The sequence below is a fragment of the Oncorhynchus mykiss genome, chromosome 2 (assembly GCF_057628025.1).
Source record: "Oncorhynchus mykiss isolate SJ-2025 chromosome 2, ASM5762802v1, whole genome shotgun sequence".
In the NCBI taxonomy this organism is placed as follows: Eukaryota; Metazoa; Chordata; class Actinopteri; order Salmoniformes; family Salmonidae; genus Oncorhynchus; species Oncorhynchus mykiss.
In genome coordinates this window covers 60,551,291-60,575,223 of record NC_143023.1, presented here as the reverse complement: position 1 = coordinate 60,575,223, position 23,933 = coordinate 60,551,291, and the positions used below count along the sequence as shown (strand labels likewise).

General features: G+C 40.2%; 1 protein-coding gene across 1 annotated transcript; it reads left to right on the top strand.

Moving 5' to 3' along the window:
• Positions 1 to 1,345: 1,345 nt before the first annotated feature.
• On the top strand, positions 1,346 to 17,235 carry LOC110492857 (uncharacterized). The gene is given in 3 exon segments (XM_021567334.3): positions 1,346 to 1,719; positions 15,321 to 16,844; positions 16,847 to 17,235. Coding segments are annotated over 2 exon segments (1,359 nt in total). The 5' UTR covers positions 1,346 to 1,719; positions 15,321 to 15,739; the 3' UTR covers positions 17,101 to 17,235.
• Positions 17,236 to 23,933: the final 6,698 nt, after the last annotated feature.

Genomic DNA, 23,933 nt, shown 5'->3' with positions numbered 1-23,933 from the left:
AAATTATTTGGTAATGTGTCAAGTGTATGTTGACGGGAGGGGTATTGTATGCCAGCTGAGCCTAAATGCTGCAATTTTGGTGGTGAACATGCTCCCGAATTTCTGAAGTGTCCTGTTAGGGTGAAGGAGACGGAGGTGGTAAGAATCAGGGCAGTCCAGCATGTCTCCTATCCGGGGGGCTGTGAAAAGAGTGGAAGAAATTAGTGAAGTTGAAGAAACATTAGTAGTAAGAGTAGAGACAACAGAGAATATTCCTTGTCAACAGAGGGATCCTGACATTTTGCATGTTAAGAAGGTGGACTTTGAAGCATTTACTGCATTGGTTATGAATTACACAGCGCAAACAGGGGAAATGGGTGAAAATAGGCATCGTTGTGAATGTTTTTTGGCTTTCGGGGATTTTACAGAGGCATTTCAAGGAATCCTGTCGATGAATGCGCCCTCCTCACAGGCACTTGAGCCTGCTTAGGGATGTGATTTGAACTGTGACTGAAAGAGTGGGATGTTTTTTTTAAATAAAAATGTTGCATTTTGTGTGATGTCGGGTATGGTGCCTCCCTTCCAGCAATGGAATATTTTGTTTCAATACCCTGTACAGTAGGTGGCAGCAATACACCAATAGGTGTAGTCTGCCATAAAACCTTAGAGAAGAAGTCAGAAAGGCAAATGGAGAAAAATAAGTGTCAGTCCTGTTGCTTTTTATAAAGAGCATCTACCTGCACATGTGAAGCTTGGTTATGTAAGATACGTTGTGTTCGGTTTTGTTCCCAAACCACTGCAGTGTAAGAACTGGATTTTGCCTTCTTTCAAGTGTTCAGACTGACAAGAGTATAATGAAGATCAGTGTGTGGAAGGACAACAGTGTTGCAATTGTGGTGGGGGATCCTGGAGTGCCCTGTAAGGGTGAAGGAGATTGAGGTGGAAAAAGTTCATGACCAATCGAATCTCCCTTACAGGGCACTCCATGAATGTGAGAAAACAAGTGATGCTAGTGAAGAGATGCTAGTGGATGCACCACAGGCTGAAGTAAATGTTTGCTGCCAGTAAAACTATACCCTGTGTGTTAAAAATGTGGATTTTGTGGTGTTCAATGCCACATTTATAAACTGTATGGCTGAAGACTCAAAGAGGTCTAAGAAACTGGACATTATTGTGGCAGAAAAGTTTTCTGGACTTAAGGATTTTTACATCTGAAGCCCAGGGGTTTTGGCGTTGGAAGACTGCCGTCCTCCCAGGCTCCCAATGAGCCTGTATAGGGATCAGATCTGTTTATTTTTTTAACAGTAAAGTTGTTTGATTTATTTAAATTTTACTACCTTGTATGTTTTTTTTGGTAGTTTATACCGAGTATGTGGGGAAATCCTGTGTTCATCCCGCACAGTAGATTGCGGGATGCACAACCAATTGTGCAATTGCCAATATATTCGGAAATGCCCGAGTTTCCTAGTCCGGACTAGCACGTGAACGTGGCATTGTGCCGTATGTTCAGAATAGAACATTGATTCCCAAGCTTTAGCACTGTGGGCAAAATGGCTAAAATGGAGTTGTTGGGATTGATTTTCAACCAGGGATTTAGAGCAGTTCCTGAGCTTTTCCGAGCCGTTGAAAAAACAATAACAGACTACCAAGGAAAAGATTGCCTATCGAAAGAGGAGAACAACCGTCTACAGAAGCTGCTTGATATCCTCCTTAAACCAGAGATATAGTTACATAGAGCAGGTTTGTTACTCTACGTTTGCACATTAACGTTTATTGTATACACATGAAATAAGTAAATATTGTTTGTATATCATTCAATTGAGGGATAACGTTATTGTAGCATGTAAGCTATTGTTATTGGAACGTTAGCTAACGCTAGCTAGTTGCTGGTCCATTTCACCGCAGTAAATGTGTTTTTACTTTAGATATTCAGAGTCAATAGCTCTCCGACAGAAGGTCCTAGGATGAGAGTGATACAGTATATCTAGATTATAAAATCAGATGATGGTAGAGCGCAAGGTACACCCTTTGTTTTTCCGATAGTCGAACTCTTAACAGCCAAAAATGAGGGTTTTTCTGGCGCTCGTGTGGTTTATGGACCGTCGTAAATGTGCAGTACTGGTAATTGCATGTAAGCCCCAAAAAATGTTTTTGCGTTACCATTCAGTAGTGTTCGGAGCCCTATATGAAGATTACACACACTGCATCGGGCCTCCAGTTGTTGAAGGGCCCAGGATGTTTAATAGTTACCTCTAACTACTAAGGTCGGTGGTATATATTTTGCAAATTTACAAGGCTTTCTTATCCAGGTAAAATTAAGATGTAAAACCACATAATGTGACGTGTGTGGTGGGTTCTTTGGCCTCTCTTATCCAAGGTACACCTTTATTTTTTTAAATTCCTCACCTTTTTAGTTTCAAAAAATATTTAACATATTACAGTTGTGGTTATTAATTCAAATACAGATCCCATTTTCAATAGTTTCCAGTGCAAATTACATATACATCGAAAACCACTTGATATTAGGTCCCTGACCTCCCTCCTCCATAGTACAATGATAGAAAGGCCATTTCACATTCATATTTCCTGTGATGGTCTTATTTTCAATAGCTCACTGTCCATATGAGCTACACATCTACAGACAAGTGCGTTGGGTTCCTTGACCTCTCTTATAAAAGGTACACCTTCCATTTAAAAAACCAAAATGTCTGCTTTTGATTTTCTAAAAATATTTATCCTATTACAGCTGTGGTTATTAATTCACATACAGATCTAATTTTCAACAGCTTCTTTCATTCCGCATGACATATACATCTAAAACCACTTGATATTTTGTCACTGACCTCCCTTGTTAACACCCATTAGATTTGCCATTTTTGATTTCACTGGTTTTATATGAATATCAGTTCTATTAGGGTGTTTTAACATAGTCCTCTTTAAACAAGCCAAAGAGCTCAGTTCTTTGTAGTCACACTGCCCTTGCCTTTGAATGAGGACTCAACTCTTTTGCCAGTTCACCTATTTTTTGTGGTCCGAGTCCTCTTTGCATTCGCATTGCTATGTTTTGAAAGAGAAGTAGTAATTATATTCAGAAAATAATTTTAACATTTAAATATTATTGGTAACAGAATGAATAGCATAAGAATACTGCAGATTAAATAATGCTGTAATGGCGAAGGTGCAATAAGATGGAATTCAGATATGACGTCTTTGTTTGAGCACTATCAAGACTTTTTAAACTACGGTCACATGAGAAACTTAAATGTCTTGAGTCAATAAGGATTCAACCCCTTTGTTATGGCAAGCCTAAATAAGTTCAGGAGTAAAAATTTGCTTTAGTTGTATGGACTCAACCTGTGTGCAATAATAGTTTTCAACGTGATTTTTTTTTAAATGACTACCTCATCTCTGTACCCCAAACATACAATTATCTGTAAGGTCCCTCAGTTGAACAGTGAATTTCAAACACATTAAACACCAAAGACAAGGTAGATGGAGGAAAAAATATATATTTATATCCCGTTGGGCATGGTGAAGTTGTTTTTTTACATTTTGGATGGTGTATCATTACAGCCACAAGGGTACAAGCGTCCTTCATAATTCAGTTGCCGGAAAGGAAGGAAACTTCTCAGGGATTTAACCATGAGGCCAATGGTGACTTTAAAACATTAGTTTCATAGCTGTGATAGGAGAAAACTAAGTAGTATTGTAGTTACTCCACAATACTAACCTAAATTACAGAGTGAAAAGAAGGAAGCTTGTACAGAATAAAAAATATACCGAAACATGCACTCTGTTTGCAGTTAGGCACTAAAGTAAAACTGCAAAAAATGTGTCAAAGAAATTAACTTCATGTCCTGAATACAAAGCGTTATGTTTGGGACAAATACAACACATCACTGTGTACCACTCTTCATATTTTCAAGCATGGTGGTGGCTGCATCATGTTATGGGTATGCTTGTAATCATTAAGGACTGGGGAGTTCTTCAGGATAAGAATAAACTGAATGGAGCTAAGCACAGGAAAATCCTAGAGGAAAGCATGGTTCAGTCTGCTTTTCACCAGACACTGGGAGATGAATTCACCTTTCAGCAGGACAATAACCTAAAACACAAGGCCAAATCTGAGATGCTTACCAAGACAGTGAATGTTCCTGAGTGGCCAAGTTAGTTTTGACTTAAATCTGCTTGAAAATCTATGGCAAGACCTGAAATGGTTGTCTAGCAATGATCACCAACCAATTTGACAGAGCTTGAAGAATTTCGAAAATAATAAAAGGAACATTTTGCACAATCCAGGTGTTGAAAGCTCTTAGAGACTTACCCAGAGAGACTCACAGCTGTAATCACAGCCAAACATGATTCTAACATGTATTGACTCAGGGTTGAATGAATCCTTACATAATCTAGATATATATCTAGATATATTGGTGTCCAAATTTTTTTGCGATTGTCCATTTTTCCCCTATTGACATTCAAGTATTTTGTGTGATTTGTTGACAAAAAATGACCATTAAATCCATTTCAATCCCACCTTGTAACACAACAAAATGTGGAAAAAGTCAAGGGGTGTGAATACTTTCTGAAAACACTATGTGAAAACACCCTTCTACCAATTGTTCTCCAATCTCATAAAATACTTTCGAAAAAGTTTGTCATTCTCCTCGCAAGGGGAGGGTGCTAGAGTATTGAAAACAGGAGTGACACCAATTTTGTAAAAAATAAATAAATTATGACTTGTTAAACAATCTCTTTTTATGACCATTTGTGATAGTATAAAACAATATGTATTTTTTAAATGCATACTTTGTACAGTATTTTTTTGCTCATCTTTATTAAGGCTGCCAAATATTTTGGAGGTGACTGTTAAATATGTAAAATTATTGGAAATTATTTTGGATATAAAGCTATAGAAAAGTAGGTCTGTACGTTAATTAGTAACCAAGGCAGTAATATGAAAACTATATTCAAGAGGACCAAGGGAGAAAAAAAAGAGTACCTTCTGTAGATCTGTAGTTCATGGACAGTGATCTATTGAAATGTAGTCATATCACAGTAAATATTCATGTAATATCAGTGAAATAAAAAATTGCATTTCCAATCGGTGTACTAGGGGGAATGCAACCTGATCTCAGATTATTTAGTATTATTCTGTATGTAAATCTGAGACACGTGTTTTTTTTAAATTAAATAACTTTTTTTAACCTTTTTATTTAAGTAGTTAAATCCGTTAAGAACAAATTCTTATTTACAATGACGGCCTACACCGACCAAACCCGGGCGACACTGGGCCAATTGTGTGCCGCCCTATGGGACTCCCAATCACGGCCAGTTGGGAGATGCAGTGCCTTAGACCCCTGCGCCACTCAGGAGCCCAGAATTAGCTAAATTATTATATTATTGATTATATGTATTATATGTTACGAATTCTAGCTAGGTGGCTAATGTTTGTTAGCTAGGTGGCTAATGTTTGTTAGCTAGGTGGCTAATGTTTGTTAGCTAGGTGGCTAATGTTAGGATTTAGGTTAAGGTTAGAGGAAGAGTTAGCTAACATGCAAAGTAGCTAAAAAGTTGCTAAAGTTGCCCATGAATGTGCAACCTTCGTTTTTGCCTTAAGTAACCGTCTGTCTTATGTAACAATACCAAACGTAACATATCATACAAATGTGAGTGTCCAGGATTTACATTTACTATGTTACGTCTAGTCTATGATACCAGGCTGAGGAAGGAAGTCAGTGACCTAACATCAAGTGGCTTTATGCATATGTCATTTGGACTGGAAGCTATTGAAAATTAGATGAATTAATAACCACAGCTGTAATGGGAAACATATTTGTAGAAAATCAAAAGGGAATCATTTTGAAAACAGTAATTTGCGTTGATAATAGAGGTCAGGAAACACACCACATCTGTAGATCAGTGTTTCCATTAGCCGGCATTTAAAAAAAAAAATAATAATAATTAAATGAAAAGCCGATAAATAAAATTGGCACTGCTGGCCAATTGTCTGGGAGAAGAATAAAAATGTGAAATTATGCTTTTTAGCCTATTAGTTTATGTAAATACCAATTGATGTAAATACATTTGATGTCATGCTTATCGGTCTATGTGTTAATTTGCTTAATTTCGTGGAATTAAATTGTTGCGTGCGATAAATAAGATGCATAACAAATATACACGCACCAATTTAATTCCACAAAATGTTGCAAATTAACCCATTAACAGCATACAGATACAGAGCCTTTTAGCAGAAAATCTTTCAGACACCACTCTCAGAAGCCCAATCATTCCAAGCAACAATTCTAAATGCAATCGTGTGTTAAATATAGTTTTTTGGCCACGATTAAAAATATATATTTTCATGTAGGCTTGAACAAAATGTTGTGTGTAAAACTTAATAAACAGAGTTTAAAAAATATATATAGGGGGGATAGGAGGGACGCCATATGCGACTGATGTGTTTTCCGTTTGCTCCCGTGGTATTCTTAAAGTTTATGTGAATTTTGCAGCAGAACCGTATTTATTTTCAAATATTAATTCGGTGATCCCTTTCCGTAAAAACCAAGACTACTTTGCTTCCGAATGTCAGCATGTTGACCAAACATAAGGCAAAAAGCATGACTTTGAGAAAACCCGGCCTACAAGACCCGCTCTCATCACCGCCCTCTCCTGAGTCTGAGGGCCCAGGGACGAACACTTTACCCGGGGGTGCGGCTTGGCCTGGCGGCGCTGAAATGAACATTCTCGAGGCCATCAAACTACTACGCTCTGAGATAGTTGAAATGAAAACACAGGTGGTTGCTACGATTGAGGCCAGAATACAGGAGGTTTCTGATACTTTAAAAGCAGATTTAACCATCCTGCGGAACGAGACTGTGCCAGCAATCACATTACTCAAAACAACAACTGTGTCACACACTACAACGATTGCAGCACTGGAGACCTCCGCTACTAATGTCTCCGACTTAACTACATCCCTGGAGGCTGAAGTTAAACGCCTAGCTGCGGATTTGAAAAAGGTGAAGGAGAGCTGTGTGAGTTTAGAGGGATTCTCTCACCGCAATAATCTGAGACTTGTATCGGTCCCAGAGTCAGCGGAAATGCATCGTCATTTTAATTTAATTGTATTAAGGTTTTACTTAACTCCTGTGTTTCTAGGAGTTAAGGTTGAATTGTTCAGTTCTAATGTTGTCATTCTGTCTTTTTAGTTTTTTTTCTATACTATTTCCAAACATTTACCACCGTACATTATTACTCTGAGAGTTATTCTGGGGGTTTTGGGCGCTCATTGCTTTTCTATTCTATGCTCTAATGACAGGGTTGAATAACGGGAATGCCCAGAGGGGCCGAAATAATGCGATCAAGTACATTTCATGGAACACCAAAGGGGTTAATAACCCGGTGAAGCGTAAGAGGGTGTTGACACACTTAAAGGGTTTGAATGCAAATATTGCATTACTACAAGAGACTCACTTGAGGACTGGTGAGCATTTTAGGATGCGTAAGGACTGGGTTGGTCAAGTGTTCCACTCGAACTTTCATAGTAAATCAAGAGGTGCTGCTATTCTGGTTGATAAAGCTACTCCCTTTGTAGCTTCTGAGGTTATTGCTGATCCTAAGGGACGATACGTCATAGTAACCGGTGAACTGTTTTCTACCCCTCTTGTTTTGGCTAGTGTTTATGCTCCCAATTGGGATGACACAAGTTTGATTTCTTCCTTTCTGTCTGCTATTCCCAATTTAGATTCTCATTTGTTGATTTTAGGGGGATTTCAACTGTAAAATGTCCCCAGTTCTTGACAAGTCCTCACAAACAAATACAGGCCCATCTAAATGTGCCCTACTTATTCAATCCTTTCTTCAGAAATATGCTATGTTTGAGGCCTGGCGTTTCCTACATCCTACAGATAGACAGTATGTTCATCAAACATACTTCCGGATTGATTACTTCTTTTTGGACAAAAAACTTCTGCCTAACCTTCGGCAGTGTACTTACCAGAGTATTGTTATCTCTGACCATTCACCATTAGTGCTTGAACCAGAGTTTCCCCAGCGACCTCCAATGTGTTATCAATGGCGTCTCAACCCCATTTTACTCTCAGATAAGGAGTTTGTCAATTTCATTTCTTCTGAAATCACCTTATTCCTAGAAACTAATTCAACACCAGGTATGTCCTGCTCTACCATATGGGAGTCTCTCAAAACATACCTACGTGGCCAAATTATTTCTTATACAGCCAACCAAAACAGAGTTCGCTCCCAGCGACTTCGGGACCTGAGCGAGTCCATAGCCACATTGGATGAGAAGTATGCTACGGATCCTTCCTCTGATCTGCATAAAGAGCGCCAACTACGCCAATCTGAATTTGATGAGCTTTCTACCAGGCAAGCTGAACAGTTACTCTTGCGAGATCGATACAAAGTCTATGAACAAGGCGACAAGGCCAGTAAACTCCTTGCGCATCAGATCCGTAAATCTGAGGCCTCACGTTTAATCCCACAAATAAGGACCCCGTCTGGTGCCACCACAGTTATACATAAAGAGATCAATGATCAATTTTTAATAAAAATACTCTGCGCTATACACCTCTGAATCCCCTCAAGACCCTTTGCTGATTGACTCCTTCTTTAATGGCTTGAATATGCCTTCAATTGATACAGACTCCCATGACTGTCTAGAAGAAGAATGTACGCTTGAGGAGATTGCAACAGCAGTGTCCGCAATGAAAAGTGGTAAATCACTGGGTCCGGACGGTTTTCCAACCTAATTTTACAGGACGTTTTCTGGTCTGCTTTGCCCATTCTTGTCTCGGCTATTTGCAGATTGCCTTAATACTTCAAAGCTACCGCCTAGTCTTTATCAGGCTTCAATTTCATTATTACTAAAGAAAAACAAAGACCCCCTGGAATGTGGATCCTATCGCCCAATCTCGCATTTAAACTGTGATTACAAAATCCTAGCTAAGCTTTTAGCCATCCGTATGGAAGGCACCAAGTAATACACTCTGACCAGACTGGCTTTGTGAGAAATAGGCATTTATTTTTCAATATTAGGCGCCTTATGAATATACTGTACTCCCCAGCGTCGGAGGACCCGGAGGTGGTGGTCTCACTTGATGCCGAAAAAGCGTTTGACCGCGTTGAGTGGGATTACCTAACAGATGCCCTTTATAGATTTGGCTTTGGCCCCAAATTCATTGCGTGGATAAAGATTCTTTATTTTTCCCCCATGGCTTCGGTACTCACTAATAACTTGTCCTCTGACTATTTTCCCTTGCACCATGGATCCAGACAGGGTTGTCCACTCTCCCCCTTGTTGTTTGCTTTGGCAATCGAGCCTCTCGCCATTGCACTACGCTCTAATGATGCCATTCAAGGTATAATCAGGGCGGGCTGGGAGCAGAAAGTCTCGCTATATGCTGACGACCTCCTTTTGTTTATCTCCAACCCCGATACCTAATTGCCACGTGCCCTATCTGTTCTTAAAAAGTTTTGATCAATCTCAGGGTACAAGCTGAATCTAGGCAAGAGTGAGCTTTTTCCGGTAAACAAGGCTGCTTTAAAGTGCTGTTCTACAAGTTCTCAGTTTAGGATTGTCCGGGATAAATTCACCTACTTGGGAGTAAAAGTGACAAGGAAATATTCAAATTTGTTTCAGGAAAACTTTGTTGCTCTAGCAAACAGCTTGAAACAATATTTTACTTTTTGGAATTCGCTACCCCTTTCTCTTATCGGAAGGATTAATGTCATTAAAATGAATGTGTTGCACCCATTTGTATTCCAAAACCTTTTTTTATTTCACTGGATCAAACATTCATGCATTTTATTTGGGATTGCAAGGTACCACGGATTGGTAGAAAACATTTACAGAAGCCTAGGTCATTGGGGGGTTTAGCTCTACCAAATTTTCAGACATACTACTGGGCTGCAAATTTCAGAGCCGTTCTGTACTGGCTGCAGACTGATCCTACTGGCCCTAGACCACTCTGGGTCCAGATGGAGTCTGAATCGTGTAAACCTGCAGCACTTTCCTCTGTGTTGTGCTCGTATCTCCCAGTGTCCCTAGGCAAAAGGTGTGTCAACCCAATTGTAAAGCAGTCTCTTAAAATTTGGAATCCGTTTAGCCTTTAGCCTCCGAGGCTTTCTCTATCAGGCCCAATCAATCAGAACATTTTATTTCCTCCATCTTTGAATGATGGGGCTTTTGGCATTTGGCACTCACTAGGACTCTCCTCGCTAGCCCAATTATTCTTTGATGATACATTTGCCTCTTTTTCTCAGCTGCAGGAAAAGTTCAATCTCCCCCAATCCCACTTTTTCCGCTATCTCCAGACTAGAAACTTTGTCAGATTTAACACACCTGGATTTCCCAATAGGCCTGCGAATACAGCTATAGAGAGCATCTTGGAGTTGAACAAGCTTCCTAGGGGTGCAATTTCAGATGTATATGCAATCAATCATGACTTACAGAACCCTTCTTTGGTGCCTTTAAAGACTCGATGGGAAAAAGATTTGGAGGAGGAACTTGGGGAAGTTGCCTGGGAATCTGTGCTGCACAGGGTGCACTCGTCCTCTTTTAGCACTAGACACAGCCAAACTTGGAAGAATATTCTCTGATTTTGATCCTACCTGTGTCAGATGTAAAGTGGAACCAGCCACTTTGTTGCATATGTTTTGGGGCTGTCATAAACTGTCAGGTTTCTGGGAATTAATATTTAAATGTTTCTCTGATATATATGACACTGTTATAGATCCGTCTCCCCTTACAGCCCTTTTTGGAGTACTGCCCATGGGTACCCCCCTATCAAGAATCCAGTCGGACACTGTTGCTCATACAACTCTTTTAGCTAGACGGCTAATACTACAGAACTGGAAGATGGCAGCTCCTGCATCTTATAAATATTGGGTGAGAGATGTGTTGTGCTCTCTGAAACTAGAAAAAATTTAATTAAATTCACGTGGGAACCCCAAACTGTTTAATGAGGCTTGGGCTCCATTCCGGTCTTACTTTAAACAGTCCATCCTCTGATGGCATTCCAATTAAAACTAAAATAAGTCTGTATTTGACCCCCCTGTGACTTAAGGGTTGGAGGAGCTTCTCTCTGTGTTTTTGCTGGGGGGGGCATTAAGGTCCATGTGCTTATTGATTGTGATCCGCGGATGCCTTGTTCATCTTGCCCGGGCAGAGACTGAAGAGTGAGCTTGTTTTTCCCAGTTATTTTTACATTCTGTTCACACCTACATGACTAATCATTCTATTTTTTTTTATTTTGAAGTATTTTAAACTTTATTTTTGGCCCAGTGGATGGTCGGTCTGTGGCCATGACTGTCTGTGAGTGGTTGCATTTCTCCACCCTTATCCCTTGACTGTTTACAGGAACAATGGTGAGATGTTTGCTCTGTCCCTGTACTATAGATTGCCCTTTAACCTCTGTAGCCTTCTGCCCGGTGTGTTTAACTTGTCTAAAGTATGGTATCTTTAAAGCTATTTTTTTATTTGTATTTTCTTCTAGTTGAGTATATTATTTATATTGCTTTGTCTTGTGTGTGTGTGTGTGTGTGTGTGTAAAACTTAAAACAGAGTTTAAAATATATATATATATATATATATATATATATTTTTTTTTTTTTCTCAACTGGTAGTTGAAGTGCTCTTCCAAATCGCCATTCAAATGCATAAGCAACGAAAGATGGGCTTTATCAGCGCCTCACACACCACTTTGCAATGAGCTGAAGGAAGTATGCATTTTGAAAACATATAGCTTCTTAATTCTTTGAGCAAACAGCTGGAGGCAGGGCTTTCTCCTATAGAGCTCCATTTTTATGCAATGGTCTGCCTATCCATGTGAGAGACGTAGACTTGGTCTCAACTTTTGTCTTTATTGAAGACTCATCTCTTCAGTAGGTCCAATGATAGTGTAGCCTGGCCCAGGTGAACTGGAAGGCGACGAACCTCCATTGCTCTCTCTGCTTGGCCGGTTCCCCTCTCTCCACTGGGATTGTCTGCCTCTGACCCTATTACGGGGGCTGAGTCACTGGCTTACTAGTGCTCTCCCATGCCCTCCCTAGGAGGGGTGCGTCACTTGAGTGGGTTGAGTCACTGACGGGATATTCCTGTCCTGGTTGGCGCCCCCTCATGTTCGTGCCTTGGATGAGATCTTTGTGGGCTATACTCGGCCTTGTATAAGAGTAATAAGCTGGTGGTTTGCGGATATCCCTCTAGTGGTGTGGGGGCTGTGCTTTGGCAAAGTGGGTGGGGTTATATCCTGCCTGGTTGGCCCTGTCCGGGGGTATCGTCGGACGGGGCCACAGTGTCTCCCGACCCCTCCTGTCTCAGCCTCCAGTATCCATGCTGCAATAGTTTGTCCCTCTAATTCTCTCCCTCCCCTCCCGGAGGACCTGAGCTGGTCATCTATGAATGTTTGAACATCTTGGCCATGTACTGTTATAATCTCCACCCAGCACAGCCAGACGAGAATTGGCCACCCCTCAGAGCCTGGTTCCTCTCAAGGTTTCGTCCTAGGTTCCTGCCTTTCTAGGGAGTTGTCCTAGCTACCGTGCTTCTACATCTGTATTGCTTGCTGTTTGGGGTTTTAGGCTGGGTTTCTGTATAGCATTTTGTGATATCTGCTGATTGTAAAAAGGGCTTTATAAATACATTTGAGTGATTTGAAACCTGAACGTTTTACTACATATTATGGGGCGTGTTTTACCTTGCTTCAAAGTAGCCTAGGCAAAATCTGGCCATATCCATGGAGGCAATTTTATATAGGCTTCCATATGCCATTGAAACCAGTAGCCTATTTCTTTCATGTTCTATCGGTTTTCAGCTTTCTTTTATTGTCTGGTAGCCAAATGGTTGTATGAATTTGGGATCTACCGTCCCACGAATGTCCCAGAGTCTGTTTGTGCTACTTTCTTGACAAGCTGACCAATAGAATAGTGTAGACAGGAGTAGGCTAATTAAGCTATATCAATTTAACGATTCAAATTTACTTAGGGAAAGCGTCCCCTACCGTTTTGGATGCACCACCTATGTCAATTTACTATCCCCATAGTAGATAAGTGTACCTGTTGTTTTTTTTAAATCGCATTGCCTACAGTCGGAAGGAAGACAGCCCTCGCAATTTGAGCACAGCAAATACGAAATAGATTATCGTTTAGTTGCGACTGTCAGTGAAAAGTAGAGCGGCCCAGCCAACCATATCACAATATTTAAAAATTAAATTGCGGGAAAACAGTTTGGAAAGCAACTGACTATTGCTGTAAAGAGTAGACAAAGAAAAGACTATCATCTGTGTTTTAGTTGAGCGAACAACAGTAGCCCTATAGCCTGTCTTATTAGCCCCAGCGGAGAGCATTGGCCATATCACCGGTGATTGCGCACTGTGCATACGCTCTTTATGATTATTGGGTCAGTGCAATTTAAATTTGTTTTTGGACAATTTCCTCCTCCAGTTTAGACGGATGCTATATTCTATTTGCGTCTCCCCTTCTCGTAGGCCTATTATATGGACAACGTTGTTTTTATTGATTGTCAGAGTAGGCTAGCTACCCTGTAATTTGTCTTATTTAAAAAATGCTCTGCTAATAGTCATATAAAGTGTAGTAGTTGCATTAAATTTGTTTATCCGATGCAAAGAAAGACCAGTAGTGTAGACAAGAGTAGGCTAATTAAGCTATATAGGCTGGGTTTCTGTATAGCATAAAAACGTATCTGATACAGCCCCAGTCCTCTACACTAAATGGGCTCAGTCACGCGTTGGCACGGTCTTTTTTGCGAACAGTGATTGAGTTATATTATTATCCTACATGTGTACGACTGTCCAATCTCCTCAGCCTACTATTCCTAATGTCATATCTTACACTGCAAAGATGACTTTTATTTCTGACTTTTATTCCAAAAGTGAATTTTTTTTATGGTGAAAATGTGCTTCCGCAAACTTGAAACTCACACTCCGGCTAGTGATTTTGCTGTTGGTTGTCTTGTTGGCTGAGGGAAAGTACACGTGGACAGTTATTCTAGCATCTTCAAAGTAAGCGGCAAGGACACGTCATTGCATCGTCGACTTGGATGTTCTTTTAATATGAATTACCATAATCTAAATGTGATTTCTGGCATTCTGAGCACCGTGGGTGGACACCGTGATCAGGTTATGCACCAATGCATATGGATCCGGTACATTTCTCAAATGTCTGGTAAATTAAAACTCTGCTGCTCAAATGTTCGACGTCACATTTTCATAGTGGAAACCTTGCGGTAGATCTCTAGCACACGTGGATTGGAAGCCATTAAAAATTATAATTAGGAACGGAAATGTATTTATAATCAGGGAACTTTAAAATGGGAATTCTAATGGGTGTATAATGGATTAGGGACATCAGTGACTTTGCTACAAGTGATTTTAGCTCTAGGTCATGCAAGTAGGCCTATTTATGTATAATTTTTTACCAAAAATAAATATATTTTTTTATTTAACAAGATTACATTTCTAAATGTAATTATTGTGGGGTAAAAACAAAGTTGGTTTAAGCTCAAAGATCATTTAATTGTAACATTTTTTTTTACCTGTAAACACCTGATTCAGCTGATTGCACTTTTAAGACCACTGTGAGTGCATAATATTCCCCCTATTGAAGGCTGTACCTTGTTCTCTAGCATCATCTGATTCTAGATATATCACCCTAATCATCATAGGACCTTCCATCGACTAGGTATTGATGTGTCAACTCCAAATATCAAACCAATATCCAAACTGAAAACAAAGGGTATTCAATTACTATTCTAATTCCTAATGCTATGGTTGCATGTCTAGTGGTAATCGTTGTTCAATTACCACTAGACATGGGGTTCAGGTGCTTGGCCTAAAGGCAGACCAATTTGTGTTTCCTCTCGGAGTCGGACCCAAAACAAGTCAAAAGATCCTGGGCTGTGGACTACCCCTGATTTGTGGTCAGCTGGCTTTTTGGAGCTGCATCAATAAAACAATGGTTAAAAAAAACTTATTATTTTCCTTCCCAAAATAAAGTGTTTGATTTTTCAGAAGTGAACATTTCTGTTCTTCCCAAGTCCTGGTTAAAGCCATAGTCTCACTCCACATTTTGGGGGTGGGTGCTTATACTGTTTTCCCTTTACATTTACAAGTGTGTAATTTAGACGCATGTGTAAATTGGACATGTTTTTTTATATTTTTATATCCCACTCCCCGAGACACTGGAGTGTGGGGTCACAGCCAGGGTTTGCCATGTCATAACTATGACTACTCCAAGGTTTTACAGAAACCCCTATATCATTTCAGTGTTCGAGTTCTAGCTAATTAATCATTTCTTCTTCCCTTCAGACCGCAAATGGCTCAATGCCATTGAAGAGGAGGTTCCCCCCGAACAGCAGCACTGTGAGCAGGAAAGGAGCCCCAATCCGGGGAAAGATGACTCCGAGCCCACACAGATTAAAGAGGAACAGGTGGCACTCAGGACCAGCCAAAAGCTGGAATACAATACCACTTTTCCCTGTGTGAAAAGTGAGTCTGATGAGTATCCAACTCAGTCCTCACATCTTAACAAAACCCAAAGTAAAGAATGCAAGAACAGAGACTCTTCAACTAAACAGATAAAAACAGAACCTCATGAGGACTCTTCAGAACCAACCAGTGACTCTCAGGCCCTCTCTTTAGTAAATCCAAGCTGTTCTGCATCTCAGAATGAAAACCGTGAAAGTGTTGACGCGAGGTGGAGTGGAGGACCTCTGGCGGCTTTAAAGATGCGCAAATCAAAGAGGACACGGACAGAAAAAGAACACATCCCTGCTTGTTGTAAGGTGTGTGGAAGGTCTTGTCACTCCATGTGTACATTATTGACTCATTTGAAAAGTCATAGAAAAGATGAGGAACATATTTGTGGTGTGTGTGGGAAAAGATGTCCATCACTAGAACGTGTGAGGGATCACATACAAACTCACATGATGTCCCATCTGAAACCACCTAGTGAATGCCCTGCTGGTTCTAGTTGTAAGGTTTGTGGAAGGCCTTGTCACTCCTTTGGGGCTTTATTGAGACATTTGCGAAGACACAGAAAAGATAAGGAACATATTTGTGGTGTTTGTGGAAAAAGCTGTCAATCCCTAAAAGGTTTGATGGATCACATATTAGAAACTCACAGAACTAGGTTTTGTGAAGTTTGTGGTAAAGGTTTTGACTCTCCTACGGATCTGAAAAATCATATTAGGACCCACACAGGGGAGAAACCTTTTCCCTGTAATGATTGTGGCAGATGTTTCACTTCGATTGGAACTTTGAATGTCTATATAAGGATGGTCCACACAGGGGAGAAATCGCATCATTGCCATGAATGTGGAAAATGTTACGCTCTGAGTGGAAATTTAAAAATGCATATGAGGCTTCATACTGGAGAGAAACCGTATCACTGTAATGAATGTGGCAAAACATTTCACCTTGGCACCTCTCTGAAAATGCATATGAGGACTCACTCAAGGGAGAAGCCTTATCGGTGCCAGGATTGTGGCTATTCATTCTCTCGAAGGGATCACCTGAAAAACCATTGCAGGATTCACACAGGGGAAAAACGTCATCGCTGTCCTGAATGTGCCAAATGCTTCCCTCAGAGAAGTAGTCTGCAAATGCATATGAGGATTCACACAGGGGAGAAACCCCATCAATGTCATTTTTGTAAGAAATGTTTCACCTATAGCCATCATCTTAGAGGGCATGTGAGAATTCACACCAATGACAAACCATTTCCCTGCCAGGAGTGTGGCCAATGTTTCAGTCAGAGTTCCAATTTGAATCGGCACATAAAGAGACACAGAGGGGAGAAACCACATCATTGCCATGTGTGTGGCAAATCTTCATCTTTCAGTTGAATGTGCATTTGAGAATACACACAGGGGAGAAACTACATGTGTGTTCTATATGTCCAAAATGCTTCAGTGACAGAGGGGCATTAATTAGTCATCAGAGACTGCACATGGAGGAGAAACCTTTCAAGTGTAGTTATTGTGATAAATGCTTCAGACATAAGCAGAACATGAAAGAACACATGAAGAGAAGGCACAAAAACATGACCGTGCCCTATGTCGGGGAAGGGGATCAAACAGCTGATTGAAAGGCCATTCATCTCCTCTTGGGTGGATAAGATATGACCGAATTAATGCTTGAACTATGAGAACATTTCTATCTAACTGGCCTGCGTCACCAGACACGCTACGTTTTCAGAGCGTGATACGCTCTTATTAGTGTAAATGAAACCAGATGTAAGCGTGCCGGCTTTGCGAGAGGAGTCCCTGCTCATAGTTTGACACACATTTGAGCTGCAGAACTGTATCCGTAATTAACTTAGTTTGTTGTCGATAAGAGCTTTGTTCAGTAAGCATACGTTTATTTTTTTTACCCATCGGAGAACAAAAGTAACTTTGTTTAACGTTGTAGTTTTTAGAGCTTTTTTGTTAGATACATGGTACTTTTATACACAGTGGTTTGATTATACACATTACATATTGGATAGATAGTACTCAGACATCTATATAGTGTTTTCCTTATTTACTTACCAATCATGAGCTGTATAATCCCACCCCTCTGCTGCTCTCAACTCATCCCACCTATCTCCGTAGACCATCCTCTTTTGATTTCCACGTGCCATATATATTTTTAACTGTGCTGGGATGTCTTACATTAATTTTCAACCTTTCTAATCGTATAGCATCCACCGATTTGTAAGTTAATGATGACATTTTGTCCTATGAGTATTATATTATATTGCTGGTTATGGTTTTCCAAGTCACCCAACACTGCTATTTGTAGGGTTATATTTTAAATGAATGTTGGGATTTTTTTTAACCATTCCTGAATCTGTGACCAGAAACAAGCTACATGCGGACATTCCAGAATAAATTATGTAATGATTGTTTCTTCGTGTAAAAAAAATATGCAGAGCTGAGATTGTTGTTTTGCCTTGCAAAAGTATACCCCTTTGATTTCTCCATATTTTGTGTTATTTACAGTCAGGTTAAAATTTATTTAATTATAATTTTCTTTCAACAATCTACTTAATGTCAAAGTGGAAGAAAAGGTATATATTTTTTAAGATTAATACAAATTAGCTAAGTATTCAGCCCCTTTGTTTAGAGAAGCCTAAATTAGTTCAGGAGTAAAATTTGGCTTAACAAATCATATAAATTCCATGGACTCACTCTGAGTCCAGGGGTGTGTGCTTACTCTCCAGTACTCCTTGTTCACCCACGACTGCGTGGCCACCCACTACTCCAACACCATCATCAAGTTTTCTGACGACACGACGGTGGTAGGCCTGATCAGCGACTGCAATGAATCAGCCTATAGGGAGGTGGTCAGAGACGTAGCAGTGTGGTAACAGGACAACAACCTTCCCTTCAATGTCAGTAAGACCAAGGAACTGATCTTGGACTATAGGAGAAAGGGGAGAGCATGCCACTATCCACATCGACGGGGCTGTTGTGGAGTGGGTTGTGAGCTTCAAGTTCCTTGGCGTCCACATCACTAAGGACTGAACATGGTCCACACACACCTGCACAGTTGTGAAGAGGGCACGGCACCGCCTCTTCACCCTCAGGAGGCAGAAAATATTTGGTATGGGCCCCTCGGATCCTCAACGTTCTACAGCTGCACCATTGAGAGCTGACTGGCTACATCACCTCTTGGTATGGCAAATGCACCGCCCTTGACCGCAACGCGTTAGAGGGTGGTGCGGATAGCCCAGTACATCACTGGGGTTGAGCTCCCTGGCAACCATGACCTCTATATTAGGCGGTGTCAGAGAAAGGGCCAAAAAACTGCCAAAGACACCAGCCACCCAAGCCATAGACTGTTCACTCTGCTACCGTCCAGCAAACAGTACCAGAGCATCGGCTCTGGGACCAACAGGCTCTGAGACAGCCTCTACCTCCAACCCATAAGACCGCTAATTAGCCATACTGCTAAGTAATCAATTGAATGGTACCCAAACTATCTTGCATTGACCCTACGCACACTCACTATGTCACACCCTGACCATAGAGCGCCCTTGTTTCTCTATGGTGTAGTAGGTCAGGGCGTGACGAGGGGGTGTTCTAGTTTAACATTTCTATGTTGGTGTTTTGCTTTGGTTCCCAATTAGAGGCAGCTGGTAATTGTTGCCTCTAATTGGGGCTCATGTTTATGTAGCTATTTTTCCCACCTGTGTTTGTGGGATATTATTTTGTGTTTGTGCATGTGCACCACGTAGTCACGTTTCGTTGTTCGTTTATTGTTTTGTTTTTTGCTTAAGTTTCACTTGATAATAAAGATGTGGAACTCTACGTACACTGCGCCTTGGTCCAGTTCTTAAGACAACCATGACACACTAGACTATACATACACACTCACTCACCTACAATACATTGACACTCCCATACACTACATACGCAAACATAGCATACTGTGCACACGCACACTTGTACACATAATTTGCTGCCGCTACTCTGTTCTTTGTTTTACTCATATTATTATTATCTATCCTGATGCCTAGTCTCTTTACCCTGACTTCATGTACATACAGTGCATTCGGAAAGTATTCAGACCCCTTGACTTTTTCCAACGTTATAGCCTTATTCCTGATTAAATAAAATAAAAATGTATCAAATCTACACACAATACCCCATAATGACAAAGTGAAAACAAGTTTTTTGAGTTTTTGCAAATGAAAGTAAAGGTAAAACAAATAAACCTTATTTACACAAGTATTCAGACCTTTTGCTATGAGACTTGAAATTGAGCTTTGGTGCATCCCGTTTCCATTGATCATCCTTGAGATGTTTCTACAACTTGATTGGAGTCCACCTGTGGTAAGTACAATTGATTGTACATGATTTGGAAAGGCACACACCTGTCTATGTAAGGTCTCACAGTTGACCGTCCATATCAGAGCAAAAACCAAGCCATGAGATCGAAGGAATTGTCCGTAGAGCTCCAAGATAGGATTGTGTCGAGGTACAGATCTGGGGAAGGGTACTAAAAAATGTCTACAGCATTGAATGTCCCAAAAAACACAGTGGTCTCCATCATTCTTAAAGAGAATAAGAATCACCAAGACTCTTCCTAGAGCTGGCTGCCCAGCCAAACTGAGCAATCAGGGGAGAAGGGCCTTGGTCAGGGAGGTGAAAAAGTCTAGGCTACCTAGACTTTTTCAATCCAGAAGCTTCCAGAAGGACAACCATCTCTGCAGCACTCCACCAATCTGGCCTTTATGGTAGAGTGGCCAGACGGAAGCCACTCCTCAGTAAAAGGCACATGACAGACCGCTTGGAGTTTGCCAAAAGGCACCTGAAGGACAAGATTCTCTAGTCTGATGAAATCAAGATTGGGGTCTTTGGCCTGAATGCCAAGAATCATGTCTGGAGGAAACCTGGCACCATCCCTACGGTGAAGCATGGTGGTGGTTGCAGCATGCTGTGGGGGCGTTTTTCAGCGGCAGAGACTGGGAGACTAGTCAGGATCAAGGGAAAGATGAACGGAGCAAAGTAGAGAGATCCTTGATGAAAACCTGCTCCAGAGCACTCGGAGCCTCAGACTGGGGCAAAGGTTCACCCTCCAACAGGACAACGACCCTAAGCACACAGCCAAGACACAACACAGGAGTGGATTCGGGACAGGTCTCAATGTCCTTGAGTGGCCCAGCCAGAGCCCGGACTTCTCTGAAAATAGCTGTGCAGCGACTCAACATTCAACATGAAAGAGCTTGAGAGGATCTGCAGAGAAGAATGGGTGAAACTCCCCAAATACAGATGCGCCAAGCTTGTAGCGTCATACCGAAGACTTGAGTCTGTAATCGCTGCCAAATGTGCTTCAACAAAGTACTGAGTAAAGAGTCTGAATACTTATGTAAATGTGATATTTCAGTGTTGTTTTTTATACAAACATTTCTAGCAACCTGTTTTTGCTTTGTCATTATGGGGTATGTGTGTAGATTGATGAGGGGGGAAAAATACATTTTAATACATTTTAGAATAAGACTGTAATGTAACAAAATGTGGAAAAAGTCAACAGCGATTTGCTGGTTGAGAGAATGCCAAGAGTGTGCAAAGCTGTTATCAAGGCAAAGGGTGGCTACTATATAAAATATTTTTGACCTTTGTTGGTTACTACATGATTCCATATATTATTTCATAGTTTTGATGTCTTCACTATTATTCTACAATTAGTTTTTTTTTATGTTTAAAAAAAATTACTTGAATGAGAGGGTGTGTCCAAACTTTGACTGGTACTGTATGATGTGCAGGGAAAAAGTCTAATTATTTTGCCTTAGCTAAGAACAAATTGTCATCCAACATCTCTGTCCAGATGGTGGTCTGGTCACATTCTGTCTCCTATCAGCATGTTGTTGTTTTTTAACTTTTGGAGCCAGTGAGAATAACACAAATAGTCAAGATGGCTAGCTTGATTAAGTCTCATGTATATCTTACTAGGTCCGTTTTTTTAGCCTCCATATATTCGCTAGTTCTAATGTGTCCATAATATTCATGATCTCCTTAAGTGCATGAGGGTGATAGTTCGTGGTGAGATTTTCCTTTTATGGTACTTAACCATGTGTCTCCCACCATAGTAATAGGATCGTTTGTTACTTGTGAGCTCGATAGATACAGAAGTTATTGCGCAAGATCATTGTCATTGAAATTGATATCAATAATTGTATTATTTTGTGTCATGATTTATTGATATCAAATTAGATTTTTTTTGTATCGATATAAATAATTAAAATGTGTATCAACAATTAAATTAGCAATATCAATAATTAGACTTGTTGATATCGATAATATCATTTTTATATAAATTCTATTATGACTTTCATAATCATATAATTACATCTGCATCCTACATACAGTTACTTGTGAGTCTACACACCCCTTGCACAGTCTTCACATTTTGCTGCCTTGAAATTAAATCTAAAAAGGATTACATTTTATTTTTTTCCTATAGATCTGCACAACTTATTCCTTTTTCAAAGTGAAAGAAAAATATAGAACATTTTCCAAATAAATACAAAATGAAAATGTGTTGATAGTATATGTCTTCACACTACCCAGAGTTTACACTTGGTGGAAGCACCTTTGGCAGCCATTACAGATGTAAATCATTTTGAATAAGATTCTACTAACCTCTTACGGCAACATACAGTATGCATTGTTTTTGTCAAAATTACTCAAGTTCAGTAATTTGGTTGGGAATCATTTATGAGCAACAATATTCAATGCTTGTCTCAGATTTTCAAGCAGATTTAGTTCAGGACTGCTAGACTCTTCAGAAACACTTCAACACCTCTTGGAAAGCCATTCTGGTGTTTCTTTGGCATTAGAATTTGTGTAATTGTTCCACTGAAAAATACAACTATCGCAGGGTTATGTTTTCAGAAGACGATGGCAGGTTTTCCAAATTTTTTACCTGTCCTTTGCTTCTTTCATATTTATTTTGATCTTAAAACCTCTTTGGGAAAGGCGTGCCGCTAGCGGGACACCTCGACAACATCCGATGAAATTGCAGAGCGCGAAATACAGTATTATAAATATTTTACTTTCATAAAATCACAAGTGTAATACATCAAAATAAAGCTTAACTTCTTGTTAATCCATCCGCCATGTCAGATTTCAAAAAAGCTTTACGGCGCGAGCACACCATGCAATTATCTGAGGACAGCACCCCGCTTACAAACACATGAAAAACATTTCAACCAGGCATGTGTGACACGAAAGTCAGAAATAGAGATATAAAAAATGCCTTACCTTTAATGATCTTCTTCTGTTGGCACTCCAAAAGGTCCCAGTTACATCACAAATGTTCCTTTTGTTCGATAATGTCCTTCTTTATATCCATAAAAACTCAGTTTAGCTGGCGCACTTCAGTCAATAATCCATCCAGTTTCCCTCCATCAAAATGCATACAAAATGAATCCCAAACGTTACTAATAAACTTTTCCAAACAAGTCAAACAACATTTATAATAAAACCCTAATATGTAAATAAACAATCAAATTTAAGACAGAGAATCGTTATTGTCTTTACCGGAGAAAAATACCAAAGAACGCGTTCTCTTTCACGCGCTTGGAAACACTACAGCCAAAATAGGAGCCACCTACAAAAGCTAACATTTCTGGCTCATTTTTCAAAAAACCAGCCTGAAACTCTTTCTAAAGACTGGTGACATCTAGTGGAAGCCCTAGGAACTGCAATCTGGGAGGACTTCACCTTATAATAAAAGTGACAGCCATTGAAAATAGTGGTAGGCTGAACATTTTTTTGGGGGGGAGGGGGGGGGGGTGGTTTGTCCTCGGGGTTCGCCTGCCATATCAGTTCTGTTATACTCACAGACATTATTTGAACAGTTTTAGAAACTTTAGAGTGTTTTCTATCCAAATATACCAATTATATGCACATCCTAGCTTCTGGGCCTGAGTAACAGGCAGTTTACTTTGGGCACGCTTTTCATCCGGACGTCAAAATACTCCCCCTATCCCAAACAAGTTTTAACATACTCCCCAGCCCCTCAATTTCTCTGTCCTTCACATCGGAGTGCTGCTGCAAGCTCTGTGTGTGTGTTGACCAATCAGAGTCACGGGAAATGCAGGTCGGGCACAAATCTGAAGGCGTGCTGTCCATTTTTATTCCGGTATTTATTTAGCAAATGTGATAACATCACTCCAGACACAAGCAAAAACACAAATGTATACACCTAAACATTAGCAATCTGGCATGCTGTACTGCGTGGAAAAGAGAGAATTTTTCAGTCTGATCAGATGTACTCTACTAACAGCAGCTGCATTGTCTTGCCTAAGGGTAAACAAAGTGCTAACGTTGTGTATTTATAGCCCTTTCTTTGTGAAAATGTGAATGGGATCAAATCAGGTTTATATTCAAACTTGGGCTGACTAGGCTACCTAGACTTTTTCAATCCAAA